The sequence below is a fragment of the Neovison vison genome, chromosome 6 (assembly GCF_020171115.1).
Source record: "Neovison vison isolate M4711 chromosome 6, ASM_NN_V1, whole genome shotgun sequence".
Lineage (NCBI taxonomy): Eukaryota > Metazoa > Chordata > Mammalia > Carnivora > Mustelidae > Neogale > Neogale vison.
Window position 1 is genome coordinate 3,012,489 of NC_058096.1, and position 14,791 is coordinate 3,027,279.

A 14,791-nucleotide genomic window follows, 5' to 3' on the forward strand; every position below is an offset into this window, starting at 1 on the left:
AGGGGCAGCACGCAGACAGCCACGCAGGCTGCCTGCCTGAGCCCAGCCTGTGCAGGGGTATCGCGCCCTCCAGGCAACTTGTGTGCATTTGCACGATTTACATGGGGGCCTCCAGGGAGAGTGAATCCTGGGGGATTCGGGGCCAGGCCAGGCAGGGCAGAAGGTCAGAGGTGCCACGGCCTGTCGTCCTCGGATCACACACCGCTTAGAGGCAAAATCAAAACACCTCTCGGCCTGATCACAGTCTCCATGGCCAGAGACCGGAAGCCTCACCAGCTGAAGTCAACACAATGTTCTGTAGGAGTTTTGAAAATTCATTAATGGCCTCCTCGGCTTTCCTGTTTGCAAGTACCGGTGGGAGCTAGAGCTGGCTTCTGGGAGAGGAGCGGGGGCGGGGAGAAGCCGGCGCGGGACCAGGGGAGGCCAAGAGGGAGGCACCTGCCCCCCCGACCCCGGCCCCCTTGGTGCATCTGGGTGACTCTGCGCTTCTGTAAACATCGAATCAGCAGCAAATGCTTTTTGTGTCCCTTGGCTGAACCCCTTCCCACAGCATCTGGAGAATTCCCTACCTTACGGGGCTCAGTGGGAAGCGGAGCTTGCCTCCCACTGCAAACGCTCCCTCTAGTGGGTTGAACTGCGTCCCCTGAAAGGGATGTGCTCAGATCCTGACCCCCAGACCTCACGAGTACAACCTTAGAGAAAGGTTCCTGCAGATATGATCGAGGAAGGCTATCCAGACGGGATCGTCCTGGCTGAGGTGGGCCCTACGTCCTAAGACGGGTGTCCTTCCGGGGCCTGAGACGCAGACACGGCGGGAGGGGCTGCGTGAAGACGAGGGGGTCTGCGTGGTGGGACCACAAGCCAAGGGTATCCGGAGCCGCCTGCAGCTGGAAGGGACGGAGCGGACGCTCCCTCAGAGCCTCCAGAAGGACCTGGCCCTTCTGCTCACCCTGGACCTCATGGTCTGGGGCTTCTGCCTCCACAGCTGTGAGACGACCTGTTTCTGTTGCTTGAAGCCTCCCTGCTGGTGGTTCTCCACGGAGACAGCTGCGGAAGCCACCGCGCTCCGCCGCAGACACGGTATGGGCACCCGGTCCAGCTCCGTCCAGACGTCAGATCTGCAGCCAGGGTACAGGCGAGCAGCCTGAGTCTGCAGCAGGGCCCGCGGGGCCGTGGGGCACCCGGGCCTGGGGCTCCGGGTGCTGGGGAGACAGACAGTGTGCGTCTGGGGCTCAGACGCGGCATCTTCACGGCGTCAGCTCTGCGTGGGTGTTTGGGACCTGCAGAACCACCGAGTGGGCCCGCTGCCGAGACCTTCCAGCCACCTGGGAGCTCCCCAGCATCCTTCAGGATGAAGCCCCTTTTCCGCTGAAGGAGCCCCAACCGGCCTGCACAGTGGCTTCCCGACCTGCCCGCCCAGGTGCCCCGGGGTCCTGCGCGGCAGGAGCCGTCCCGGGCTTATTTACTCGTCCAATCTGCTGGCCGGGCTTCAGCGGGTCACTTAATCTCTCTGTGGCTTCTCCATCATCCACGGGGAACATAAATCGGTTTTGAAGACAGAACACCAAACGGATTTCCTAAATGTCAACATACTCTGGGAAGTGGGACCAGGTAAGTCACGCTTCAAGTTATTACGGGTGTTTGAGTTTTTGCATGATCCTTCGAGTTTTTGCATGATCCTGAATATTCTTCTCGAAAAAAGTCCAAGCAATTCATACGAAATATGAAAAGTGACCTTCACGGAGTCCTGCGAACGCGAATCAGCCAGACACCATCTGGGGAAGCCACAGATGCCGGCCTCGGGCTTGGCCTCGGGCTGGGGTTTCTCCTTGTCATCCCTGAGCTTAATAAATGGGCTGTCCTTTGCCTTGACATTGACGAAGACGCGGGACTTTGATGGGGAATCGTGAAGCCTGAGAATTCAAGCAGGGCTCCTTATTTTATGGACGGGGACACCGGGGGAGAGACCCGGAAGCTGTCCCCTCCCAGGTTCAGCTGTTCGGTCCCCGAGTCCGGACCGCACCGACTCCCCTGTGCTGGCTGGAAGTTCCTCTGCGGGCCTCGGTGCTGACGGGGAGCCAAGAGCTAGAGATCTGGCAGGTGTATCCCAGAAACAGTCGTGCAGGCGAGGAGCGTATCGGCTTGCCTCCATGTAAAAGAGACACGAAGATGCTCAGCAGAAGGTCCTCTCCCAAGGGGCTGCTCCGGGGTTTTTCACATTTTCATTGCATCGTCTTCTGCACCGAAGGAGCTTACCTCCTCCACTTGCCTCCAAGGGTATCCCCCTGCCCCCTCCACCCCCCAACTCCACTGCCCTGTGCGGTGACGTCATGGGTCACCAAGCGACTTTCACTTATGAACAGACCCTCACAGTTCTTGCTTCCGTTAGCCTCAAAGGTAATTTTGGGGGGGCACCTGGGTGGCTCAGTGGGTTAAAGCCTCTGCCTTCGGCTCGGGTCCTGATCTCAGGGTCCTGGGATCAAGCCCCGCATCGGGCTCTCTGCTCGGCAGGGAGCCTGCTTCCTCCTCTCTCTCTGCCTGCCTCTCTGTCTACCTGTGATCTCTGTCTGTCAAATAAATAAATAAATCTTTTTTAAAAAATTAATTTTTGAACATTTCTCAAAGAGAAGACATTCCGCCTACCTCCAGGCTTCACTCACCACCAGGGGCTGGGGGGAGGTGGGAGGACGACGCAGCTGGTGTAAACAGAGGTTAAAAGACAAAGAGAAAGGAGGCAGACGCGTCACTCACAGTCCACTCGCTTCTCTAGCTCAGCCAAGTGATTCGCGACTTCAGCTTTCAGTTCGTTGATTTTAAATGCTCTGGGAATGGAAAAAAAAAATCATCCCTCTTAAAATGGTCAAAGTGGAAAGGGGCGTGGCAAACCTCTGCTGCCCCCTGCCCTGGGCGAGGCCTCCAGTGGGCGCCACCCCTGTAGGGGGCACAGGATGCCGGGGATTGCTGTTAAGGTGCTCCGGGCCTCCGAGGGGCGGGGAGGAAAGAGACACACCCTCAAACGATCTCCAGCGCCCGTGTTCCATGCCGGAAGGCTGGCGGGTGTGCTTCCCTCCCCACGTCGGGGCGCTGAGCACCTGCTGTCCAGGGACTGTGCATCTAGAAGGTTCTGTACCTGGAGAACTGCTCTGCCACCTGCGTCAGCACGCTCTGGATTAATTCTTCTTTCTCTACGGACCAGAAAAGAAAGACAGATGGAGAAGGGGAAAAGTCTGCGGATCACCATGGCCCAAATTGGAATGTCATAGGCAGGCGGCACTGACGCCATGGCGGGGAGACCTCGGGGAGACCCTGGCACCCACTGCTAGCAGCCAGAGCCGCTCCGGGGCATGGAGTTTCCCCACCCACCTTCAGAGGCTCTTTCCCACCTGGCCTGCCCCCATCAGCCCGTCTCGGTGGTCTCTCGGCAGCGTGGCCGGACTCTGGTCCTTCCCTAGTCTGCACGGGTCATAAAATGCAGGCAGGACTGGGTCTCTAAATAGGGAAGTTTTCACTTAGTGCCCTGCGCCACTTTATGGCAGGTAATTACCAGGACAAGGTGAGTTCAAGGCATATTTCAAATGTAAAACACAGTGTTCTCATGGCAGGTCCTGGAGAGAGGAAGCAGGCCGGGCTGAGCGAGTTTGTCCCTTTGTTGCCTGGCACGTAACCCTGGGCTGGGTGGTGGCTTTACAAGGTTCAGGTCCCAGGCTGAATATAACCTGCCAGTTTTCCTGTTTCCTGGCTGGGCCCCATGCCAGAGGCTTCATAGGAAGGCACAGACGCTCACAGTGCTGTTCTTTCCAGCACTCTCTGCTCCTGGGAAGGGATAGAGCAAGCCCTGGCTCCAGGTGGCCATTTGTTCACGCCCTAAAACACTGAGAACCTGCACGAGACCTGCTCCTGAGTCATGTAGTCTCTGCTGGCTGTATGCCTAGCCCTCTGCTAAAACCAAAACAAATGAAAACCAAACGAAATCTGCCCGAACAAACAAAAAAATCTCAATTTTCCAGTATGGTGATGGGGCTTAAGAGCAAAAAAAACCTTCCTGCGTTCTGCTCTAATGCCTCCATTCCTAGGAAGGAACCCCGGTATGCACATAGAAGATGTTCCTCTTGGGGTTATTTAACCCAGTGAAAACTGTAACAGCCCCAGTGTCTATGAGATGGACATTGAATAGATGAGGGTGCATCTGGCCTGTAGAGATATATTCTGCTATCAGAAATAATATTTTGGAAAATGTTCACATCTATTGTTAGAGTTAAAGGAAAAAAGAGATCGTAAGACAGTAATACAGTGTGATCTCATTTTTGAAGACATTGGGAAGATACACTCTGAAATCATGATAGTAGTTATTTTTTGGTTGTAAGATTGTATATACACTTCTCCCTTATTTTTGCTTTTCTATATCTAATACATTTCTATAATGAATATATGTTAATTTCATGAGAAGTGTTTAAAAAACGATCATCCCTTGGAACCTCTCATCCCTTCACTTGCCACATGAATGGGTGATGACCCAAGGTTTCCTCTAGCTTTAGAATTCTAAGACTGGATGAGAAGAAGAAAAACGATGTCTTGTTGTAGGTCCCAAAACCATAAGAGTAAAATTTTCATAGAGCCCTGTGTGGAGCTGCTGGCTGACCCAAGGCCCTATCCCTCAGGGAGGCCTCCACCTACACCAGGAGAGAGAAATGGTGACTCTAATAAGAGCCAACAGTGAGAAAGCTTCACAGGCTTCCTTGGGGGAACTCAGTCGGATTTTAGATCACTTATTCTGAAATTCTTGGGGGAAGTAATGTATCACATGACCTTTGAGAGTTAATGATCTTGAAGCCTTGACATAAATTGAGAAGCCCATCAAACAAGCAAGAGACCACTCCACTTAGGAACAGCAGAACATATTCCTTTCAGATGCGTAGGAAGCACAGACCAAGACACCATATTCTGGACCACAAAGAAGACCTCAACAAATTTAAAAGAAATGAAACCATGTAGAGTATGGTCTCTGACCATAATAGAATCCAACAGGAAATCAGTAACAGAAAGATCATAGGAGAATCTTGGAAGTTAAATAATACCCCCTTAAGTAATTCATGGGTGAAAGTGGAAATTTCAAAAGAAATAAAAATGGATCCTGAACTGAGTGAAAATGAAAACAGAATACACCCAAACTTAGCCGTAGACATGGTTAATGCAGTACTGAGAGGAAGAGTTATAGCACTAAAGGCTTACAGTAGAAGAGGGGAGAAACGCATCTCAATAATCCAAGAGCCTAGAAAACGAAGAGCAAAATAAACCCACAAGAGCAGAAGCAAGGAAGTAATAAAGAACAGAAATCAAGGGAAAAGAAAATAGTAAAACAATGCAGCAAATCAATGAAGCCAAGAGCTAGTTATTATTTAAAAATATTAGTAAATTGACAAATCTCTAGAAAGATTGGCAAAAATACCATAGAGAGAAGACACAAAGTTGCAGTATTAGGAATGAAGGGGGGATATGACTACAAACCCTGGAAGATAATAAAGGAACACTACATAGAACTCCACACACAGAAATCTGAAACTCTAGAGGAAAAAGAGCAATTCCTAGAAAAGCGTGAACTACCAAACTCAACAAAGACAAAATAGGTAATTTGAACAGCCTTAAACTATCAGGAAAATTGAATTTCTGATTTTAAATCTCCCCCAGAAGAAATTTCAAGGTGCAGATGGTTTCACTGGAGAATTCTACTAAACATTTAAAGAAGAGTTAACATATTTCTAATCAATTTCTTCCAGAAAACAGAAGAGGAGGAACACTTTCCAATTCATTTTATGAAGCCAGTATTAACTTGATACCAAATCCAGACAAATACAGCAAAGGGAAAAAGAAAGACCATTATTCCTCTTGAATACAGATGCAAAAATCCTTAACACAATATTAGTGCTTCGAATTCAACAAAATATGAAAATACGTCAAGGTCAAGTGGGGTTAATTCCAGGGATGCAAGGCTGGTTCAATCTTTGAAAATCACTGAGTGTGATCTACTATATTAACAGCTAAAGAAAAAAACAGATGACCATATCAATTCAAAAACATTTGAAAGAACTTAACACCTGTTCATTTCATAATCTCTCAGAAAAGCAGGAATAGAGGAGAACTTCTTCAAGTGGACAAAGAACGTCTACCAAAGACCTACAGCTTGGTGAAAGACTGAATCTTTCTTGCTTAACCAGTGACAAGGCAGAGATGTCAGCTCTCACTGTCCTCACGAAACATTGTGCTAGAAGTCCTAGCCGGTGCAACAAGGCAAGAAAAGGAAAGCAGATGAGAAAAGAAGAAATAAAACTCAGTTTGCTGATGCCATGACTATCTACACAAAAAATTCCAAGGCATTTACAAAACCTTTCCTAGAACTAAAAAATGAGTCCAGCAAGGTCGCAGGATACAAGATAAATATATAAAATAATTGTATTTACATATATTAGCAAAGTGGCCATGTGGACACTGAAATGAAAATCACAATACCACCGTACAAACACTAAAAACAAACAAACCCAAAACATGGGTGTAAATATAATAGGACAGACACATAAGTTGTAAGCTGAAAACTACAAAACCCTGATGAAGGAGATAAAAAGAAATCTGAATACATGAAGAGACATACCATGTTCATGGTTTGGAAGACTTTACATAGTAAAGTAAATTGACATACGAAGATGACGTATAAAGATGTCAGTTCTCCCCAAAGTGATCTGTGGGTTTAACATAGTTCCTATCAAAATTCCAGCAAGACTTTTATAGAAATGGATGCAATTATTCTAACTTTTATATGGAAATTCAGAGGAACTAGAATAGCTAAAACAACTTGAAAAAGGAAGATAAATGTGGGTTGAGTCAGTCTATCTGGTTTTAAGATCTATTTACAGGCACACATTGGTGATATCTTGGGTTTGGATTCAGACCACCTCAATGAATTCAAATATCACAAAAAACCGAGTCAAAATGAATTGTTTGGCTTCCCAGTGTGTATGAAGTTTCTGTTTACACTACACGGCAGTGTATTAAGTGTGTAATTTAATACTCCAATTAAAAAATATTTTATTGCTAAAAAATGTTAACCATCATCTGAGCTTTCAGTGAGTCCCAATCCTTTTCTGGTGGAGGGTCCTGCCTCCGTAGGGAGGGCTGCTGACTGATGAGGCTGTGGTTGCTCAAGGCTGGGGTGGTTGTTGCAATTTCTTAAAATAAGACCACAGTGGGGGCGCCTGGGGGGCTCCATCGTGAAGCGTCTGCCTTCTGCTCCGGTCGTGATCCCAGGGTCCTGAGATCAAGCCCCACATCAGGCTCCCTGCTCAGCGGGGAGCCTAGTTCTCCCTTCCCCACTTCCCCTGCTTGTGTTCCTTCTCTCTCTCTCTCTCTCTCTCTCTCTCTGTCAAATAAATAAATAAATAATCCTTAAAAAAAATAAAAATAAATAAGACCGCAGTGAACTTCACTGCACCCAGACTTGTCCTTTCAGGAAAGATTTCTCTGCAGCACACAAAGCAGTTTGGCACCACCGTGCCCACAGAAGAACTCCTTTCAAAACTGGAGTCAATCCTCTGAAACCCTGCCCCTGCTTTATTAACTAAGTTTATATGTATTCTAAATCCTCTGTTGTCGTTGCAACAATCTGCACAGCATCTTTTTTTTTTTTAAGGTTTTATTTATTTATTTGACAGAGAGATCACAAGTAGGCAGAGAGGCAGGCAGAGAGAGAGGGGGAAGCAGGTTCCCTGCTGAGCAGAGAGCCCGATGCGGGGCTCGATCCCAGGACCCTGAAAGGCAGAGGCTTTAACCCACTGAGCCACCCAGGCGCCCCTCTGCACAGCATCTTAACCAAGAACAGATATCATCTCAAGAAACCACTTTCTTGGGGCGCCTGGGTGGCTCAGTCCATTAAGTGTCTGCCTTCAGCTCAGGTCAGGATCTCAGGGTCCTGGGATCAAGCCCCACGTCGTTGGGCTCTCTGCTCAGTGGGGCACCTGCTTCTCCTTCTCTCTCTGCCCCTCCCCTGGCTCATGCTTGCTCACTCTCTCAAATAAATAAATAAATAAAATCTTAAAAAAAAAAAAAAGGAACCACTGTCTTTACTCATCCACGAAAAGCAACTGCTCATCTGTTAAAATTTTATCATGAAATTGCAGCAATTCAAATATAATAATAATGAAAAAGTTTGAACTAGTCCAAGAAGTACTGAAATGTGACACGGAGACAGCTAGGCAAGGCTTCTGGAAGCACCTTGCCGACAGACCTGCTTGGTGCAGGTTTATCAGAAACCTTCAATTTGTAAAAAATGCAATTATCTTCAAAGCACCATAAAACAAGGTGAACCCGTACACAGCTGTAATAATCAGGACTGTGGGATGTTAGTGGAGGGGTAGACACAGATGTCAACGGAACAGAGAACCACAATCACACCCATACAGATATGCCCAGCTGATCTTTGACCAGTGTCTGAAGGTGATTCAATGCAGGAAAGGCCGTCTTTTCAGTAAATGGAGCTGAAGCAAGTGAACGGTCACAGGCAGAAAAATAAAACTTGACCTAGACCTCACAGTTGATATGAAAATTAACCCAAAATGGACCATGGATATAAAATCCAAAGATAGAAGGCTTTTAGGGGGAAAATAAAAAGGAGAAAATCTCCAGGTTTGGGGCTAGGCAGGGCTCTTAGACTTGACATCACAAATACGACCCGTGACAGGAAAAACAATGGACTGAATTTGCTCAGAAGTAAAGCTGTTGCTCTGCAGAGGACGGGCCGGAGGACGAAAGGTCAAGCCACAGTCTGGGAGGAGATGCTTGCAAAACGCATGTGACAGAGGCTCGAGTACAGGGCATGGAAAGAGCCACCCACACTCAACAGTAAAACTCTGTGAAAGAAGCTTCTCCAGAACCTCTCAGCAGTAAAAAACAAAACAGCCCATTTGAAAAGGGGCAAGGGACACTAGCAGACAAGTGCATGAAAAGACGCTGTGCATCGTGGGCCATTAGGAAACGCCAGCTAAAACCACACCGAACTATCAGGGCACGTCTCAGAAAGGCTAAAACAGAAAAAACCAAAAACAATGACAACCCCCAAAGCTGGCAACGATGTGGAGAAACTGGACGACCTACCCCGCGCTGGTGGGAACGCTGACTTAGCAACTGCACCCCAGGGCAGGGAGAGGAAAACCGGCCCAGGATGCTGAAGGCCACTTTCTTGGTGACCGCCTCGAACTGGAAACAACTCGGGAGCTCTTGGATGGGTGACAACAGTGGTCTGTCCACAGCGGGAAACACTACTGAGTTGCAGAAAGAGCCGAGCTAGTGCGGGAGCAACACGACACCGTGGAGGGATTTCCAGGGACTCACGCCGAGTTAAAGAATCCCGTCCCCAAAGGTGCCCACTGTCCGGCCACATTTGTAGAATGCTTCTGGAATGGCACAATGACAGACGTGGAGGACGCAGCGATCGCCAGGGGTTCTGGCGGGAAGAACGTCGTGGGGACGGAATGTTGACTGCGTCCGGACCGCATCGGTGTGTGCACGGCCCGGCAGGGCTTCTTACCACCTTCGGAAAGATGTCACCACGGGGGGAGGGGGCAAAGGGGACATGGGCTCTCATTATGTGTTTCCTCACAACTGTGTATTATTCTATAATTATTTTAAAATAAAAAGCTTAATAAAAATTGTATAGATAGGATGGATTCTCCTTTTTCCTTTGGACTCTAGAGGCGAGATCCTTTGCGCATTGCAGGATTTTCACACCAATGTTTTATTTCCAGCCCACGTAGTAGTAATGCTTTCCACCCCTTCCTCCTGTGCCTTCTCTGCCTCTGGCTCAGTCCAAGGGGTGGACATTCGTGCTCTGGTCCATGTGACAGCTACGCCGCAGCCTGACTCCGGCGACATGTCTGTTCCCAGAAGGGGCTGAGCAGGAGGCTGAACTCCCTGTGAGAGCAGCCGCTGGGCGCTGTCACCAGGGTTGCAGTGCACACACTGGACGCCCTGCCCGGAACAGCACCCGGGCTCCCGTGTGCTTTAGGAATGGCATAATCTGCATTTTTTCGCCAGGAGACAGGGCAAAAATGCCTGTGTGCACCAAGGTCAACCACACCCGCACATCCATAAACAGAGCCCTGATCAGGAAATGGGTGCCTCCCCCTCCCCAGCCTGGCTCTCTGGAATTCCTGCCGCGGGTTACTGTTTCCTCCCAGCGGATTTCAGAACTGAAAATGAACTGCGATTTCATGCGTGTGAACGCGGCCCGTGTTCGCCATTGCTGCTGCCGGCCTGGATGGCCACAGGTCCTCTGGGATACCCTATCCTCCTTCCGTGCCTGTCCCGGGGAGTCCCAGCCCCCGGGGAACAGGCCAGGCTTCGGGGTCCACGTCCCGCCCGCACCGAGCTGAAATCTGGGACCCTCGGACAGCCCTAAAGCCCTGGCTATGGGGGCAGCAAGCAGTTTCCCATCACAAATGTTAGTCTTCCCGGCACACCTTACCAGAAAAATCTGACATAATGCAGGAAACCTGTGCCTTTCCCCTGAACGCTGGACGGCATGTACCACGTTTCATAAAAACTAGTGCATATTCAGGCATCGTGCTTTGAGAATTTCTTCATTGCTTTAAGAACAACCCACTGGGACATGGGGGCTCTCTGGGCTGGGAAATGGGGAGGGTGGGACGCAGGGTCCAAGGGCACAGGAAGTCAGGATGACGCACCCATGGGGGTGGGGGAGAGCCAGCTGACGGCCACGGGCAACCTGCACGCTCTCCGGAGAAACCTGTGCCAGCCGAGCGGCCGCCAGACTGTCTGGAAGGGTCCCCGCCCCGGGCACGGTGGGGGACCTCAAGCACGCCGCTCCGAGCTCACTGGGACTCGGTCCTCAGCTCCCAGGGCTCCAAGACGGGCAGCGGGCCGGCCGCCCAAGCGACCAGTCCTAAGGACGGGGGCTGCGGCAGGCTCGCCATCTGCCTCTTACCCCCGGACTGGCCGCCGTCAGGGCGGTGGGGGCGCTTGTCCCTGGCTGCTCAGGCGGCGGGCACCGGAGGGTACATGCTCCCGCCAGAGGAGTCACTCTCACAGCACAGGTTCCTGTAGCTCAGGGCATCTCCGCGTCTGGAGGGGGCTGGGTCCAGCTGCTGGGACACCACATCAGTCCAGATTCGGGCCACGGATGCACCCTCAGGGGCCCCAGGACCGGCCCGGGGGCGGGAGCCAAGGGCACTCCTGGGGCGTAGGGGCAGGACGGGAACCCTCCCCAGAGCGTTCACCCAGCTGCTGTCACAAGGGACCCGGGAGTCCCGCACGTGCCGCTGCCCCGAGGCCCGGAAGGTTCAAGGAACCCGCCCCCGCCTCTCCCAGCGCTTCTAGGAATTGTTCACTTGTTCCAGACAGATCCCCAGTCTCCCCCACAGCCAGGCACGGAAATCTGGTTCACCCGATCAATAAGACAGCCTAATCTATCAATTCTGCCCTGAAGAGTAGTCTACACGAGGCACTAACTCGACTGGCCAGCCCGCGGCTGGGCACCTCTCTCGACCCAGTGCCGAGCGGAGTGACAGAGGTGACGGCCGCTCTCTTGTCCCCGGCGCACCTGCGCTGGCCAGGGCGCGGGCCCGTCCTTCTCCCCCTGAGCAAATGCAAACAGGCCCTAGTCATATGGGGGCCCCAAACCTGCACGGGGAGGGCAGGTGGCAGGGGGACCTCAGCCCAGACACCTGACCCCCTGGGACACGCTTGCCTGGGAGCTCCCTGCGGGTCTGCCTTTCTGACGCGTGGGCACATGTTGTGCAACATCACGGCCGAGCCCCGGCTGTGGACGTGACCCTGGGTGAGCGGGGTTTCCCCTGACTCACCCGGAAGCAATGCGGTGAGATACTGAGCGTCCTTCCGGAAACATTTTCCAAAGAGTCCGCTGTGGCTTCAGAGAGGGGCGTCTTACTTTGCAGTGGGGAGAGTAATCCCCACTACCAGCTGCCAGATGGATACCCTGAGGCCCCAAAGGTTCATTTATGGCCGCTCTTGTCTGGGGCTCTGCCGAGGGGGATGTGGAGGGGGACCCGTGTCTGCCCCCCGCCCCCTCCCTCCTTCTTGGGGTGTCACCACCTTTCTCCAGAGAAGCAGGAGGGGTGAACTCACCTCTGCCCCACTTTTGCTCTCCTGGCCCCTCTAGCTGGGAGAGGACATTCTGGCTCAGGGTACAGTCACGGGCAATTCGGTGTTTATGGATGTCATAAACATAAAACGGATGAGCAGAGCGAGGATGTTTCTCTTATAACCCGGGAGCACAGTAAAGTTACACGGTTACCCGTGACCTCACCTTGCTTCTTAAAGGCACAGGTGCCCTTTCCAGGACGCGTCTTACCGAGAAATCACTCACGTTTATCATCAGCCGACAGGATGCTTCCCTGTGGCTGGTGGTGACCTTGACTCATGCTTTCGCCTCCTGTTAGCCTTCAGAGGTAACAGAGAAAGCAAGGTGGACCGAAGCGCCCTGATGACCACACCTGAAATTCTGGAGCGGGTCTTGCAGCCGCCTAGCTGGGGGATGGGCAGGGTCATCACAGACTCACGGCACCTCGGAGGCAGGAGTAGGGCGCAGCTTTTCCCCTTTTGGATTTGGAGATGGGGATTTCCTGTTCTGCGTAGTTTGATTTGATCCCAGATGTCTGCATACAATTTCTCCCTCTGCCCTTCTCCCGAGGCTTGTTTTTCAAGTTTTTCAAGATAAATGCCGGTAAGGGGAGTTGCCTCGGGGATAGCTCGGAGTGCAATTTTCCTTTATTGTTTTATAGATTGCAACAACCGTAACAAACAACCATAACAATCTTTATTGAGCTCTTAACTACGGTCCAGGCACCACTCTAGGCACCACTCTAAGCGGCTTGTACAGATGGGTCATTGAGCCCTCCTAGTGACTTGACGTGGCTATGTGATGTAGACAGAAAGTTGAGTCATGACACGGCCAGAGTCTTCTGCCCTCTCCCCCAGTCATATTCCCACTCGGCTGCAAAGGCCAGAGAGTGTGGCACTTTCCCATGGGGCAAGGACACTCCGCACACACTCCTCATCCCACAGAAACACCCTCCCCCACGGCTGATGAGGTGTGGTGTACTTTGGAGGGAGAAAGATGTGGGTACGATATTCTGGCAAGGATGCCCCGGGCGTAGTTGTATCTGGCAACCAGTAGTGGGTCATACACGTTGGTGGGGGGGACTCTGTCCGCCATATGCGTATGTCAAGATGATGCCATGAGAGCAGTTTCTGGAAGAATTCTGTCAGGATAAAGTCTCATCCAATACACTCATCAATTATGGTGCCAAGGACAGGACTTTTGCAAAAATCTATTGAAGATGGAGGCTTTTTTGCAAACTAAAGGCTTCTCTCCATCTGTGGAATTTTGCAAGCAGCAAGAGGAATAACAAAATGGCTGACTGTAACGACCAAAGATGGGCAACAGCGTAAAGATACCCCCCTGGGGCACTAGTTGGATAAACGATGGTTCATCCATGGAGCTGTGCTGCTAGAGAAGGAAGGAAGGAGATTTCCATGCTCTGTTGTGGAGCAACTTACAGTGCGTGAGGTGGCTGGAACTGGAGCAGACCACTGCAGGCTCACTGGGTTGCAGGTTCAGAGGGCAGGGTCTGGGGTTGTCGGGGAGGATGGAAAGGAAAAGCAGAATGCCCAAAAGAAGAAGTTCTAGGAAAACTCTCCTATCCCTCCCCTCATCCGTCTCTGAAGTGCACCTGCCTGTCGGCCTATGAAGACGATGGTGCTGCCCACCACTGGGGACAAAGTCCGAGTCAGGCAACAACCAGGGCTTCGACAAACCCTCAGGCTTCCTGTTGAAGCCCCAGAAGGGCCACACTTAGAGATGTACCCTAAAATAAAACCAGGCCTCCACAAGTTCAAAGCTATCCCTCAGTAATTTAACGACTTGGTAGAACAAAAAAGACCAACACTCTTCAGAGGATGGTAACAAAATCCAGAATCTCTGCAATGTAATATTCATAACGTCAGTCTACACCAAGAAAGAGATAGACGAAGTAACGGGAATGTGACATGCAGTCAAGAACAAAAAATCACCCAACAGAAACCCTAGATGACTCAGATGCTAAAATTAGCAGACCACACCTTTCATGAAACAATCACAGTTGTGTTCAAGGACCTAAGGAAAAGGATGTTAGTAAATAATAAACAGATGGAAGGTTATGAGGCAGAAATCTATGAATAAGAATCAAATTTGCAGAATTTAAAAGCGTTATCTCAAAACATTCACAGACAGCTAATAGCAGTTTTGAATAAGCAGAAGAGTCAGGAAAATCAAGGACAGATGGACAGAAATGATGCAATCTGTAGAAGAAAAAGAAAAGAGATTAAAAGAATAACAGAGCAACCACTTGAAGGACAGTGACAACCTTCTAACAGAGACATTAGAATTTCAGAAGGAAGGTGGGGGATGGGGCAACTGGGCGGTGGACACAAGGAGGGCATGTCGTGTAACCAGCACTGGGTGTTCTGTAAGACTGAGGAGGGACACCTGGGTGGTCTAATAGGCATCTCCCTTCCACTCAGGTCATAAGCCCAGGGTCCTGGGATCGAGTCCTGCATAGGGTTCCTTGCTCAGTGGGGAGCCTATTTCTCTCTCCCTCCCTCTGCCGGCTGCTCCCCCTGCTTCTGTGCACGCTCTCTGGCAAATAAATAAAATAAAAAACCCCAGATGAATCACTGAACTCTACCTTTGAAACTAATAAAACACTTTCTGTTAATTAACTGAATTTAA

At 50.6% G+C, this 14,791-nt stretch overlaps 1 protein-coding gene across 5 annotated transcripts in view; it reads right to left on the minus strand.

Annotated features, from left to right (window-relative positions):
- Nucleotides 1-14,791, minus strand: part of PDE9A (phosphodiesterase 9A) — an 81,493-nt gene that overhangs the window by 25,747 nt on the left and 40,955 nt on the right. For 3 of the 5 annotated variants that reach the window (XM_044250875.1, XM_044250874.1, XM_044250873.1), the window contains exons 5-6: nt 3,131-3,185; nt 2,752-2,822 (exon numbers count right to left, since the gene is read on the minus strand). In XM_044250875.1, the coding sequence (XP_044106810.1) occupies nt 2,752-2,822; nt 3,131-3,185 (126 nt within the window). Of the gene's footprint in view, nt 1-2,751; nt 2,823-3,130; nt 3,186-11,864; nt 11,924-12,147; nt 12,254-14,791 lie in introns of those variants that run through there. The other 2 variants (XM_044250877.1, XM_044250876.1) reach the window with 2 other exon arrangements.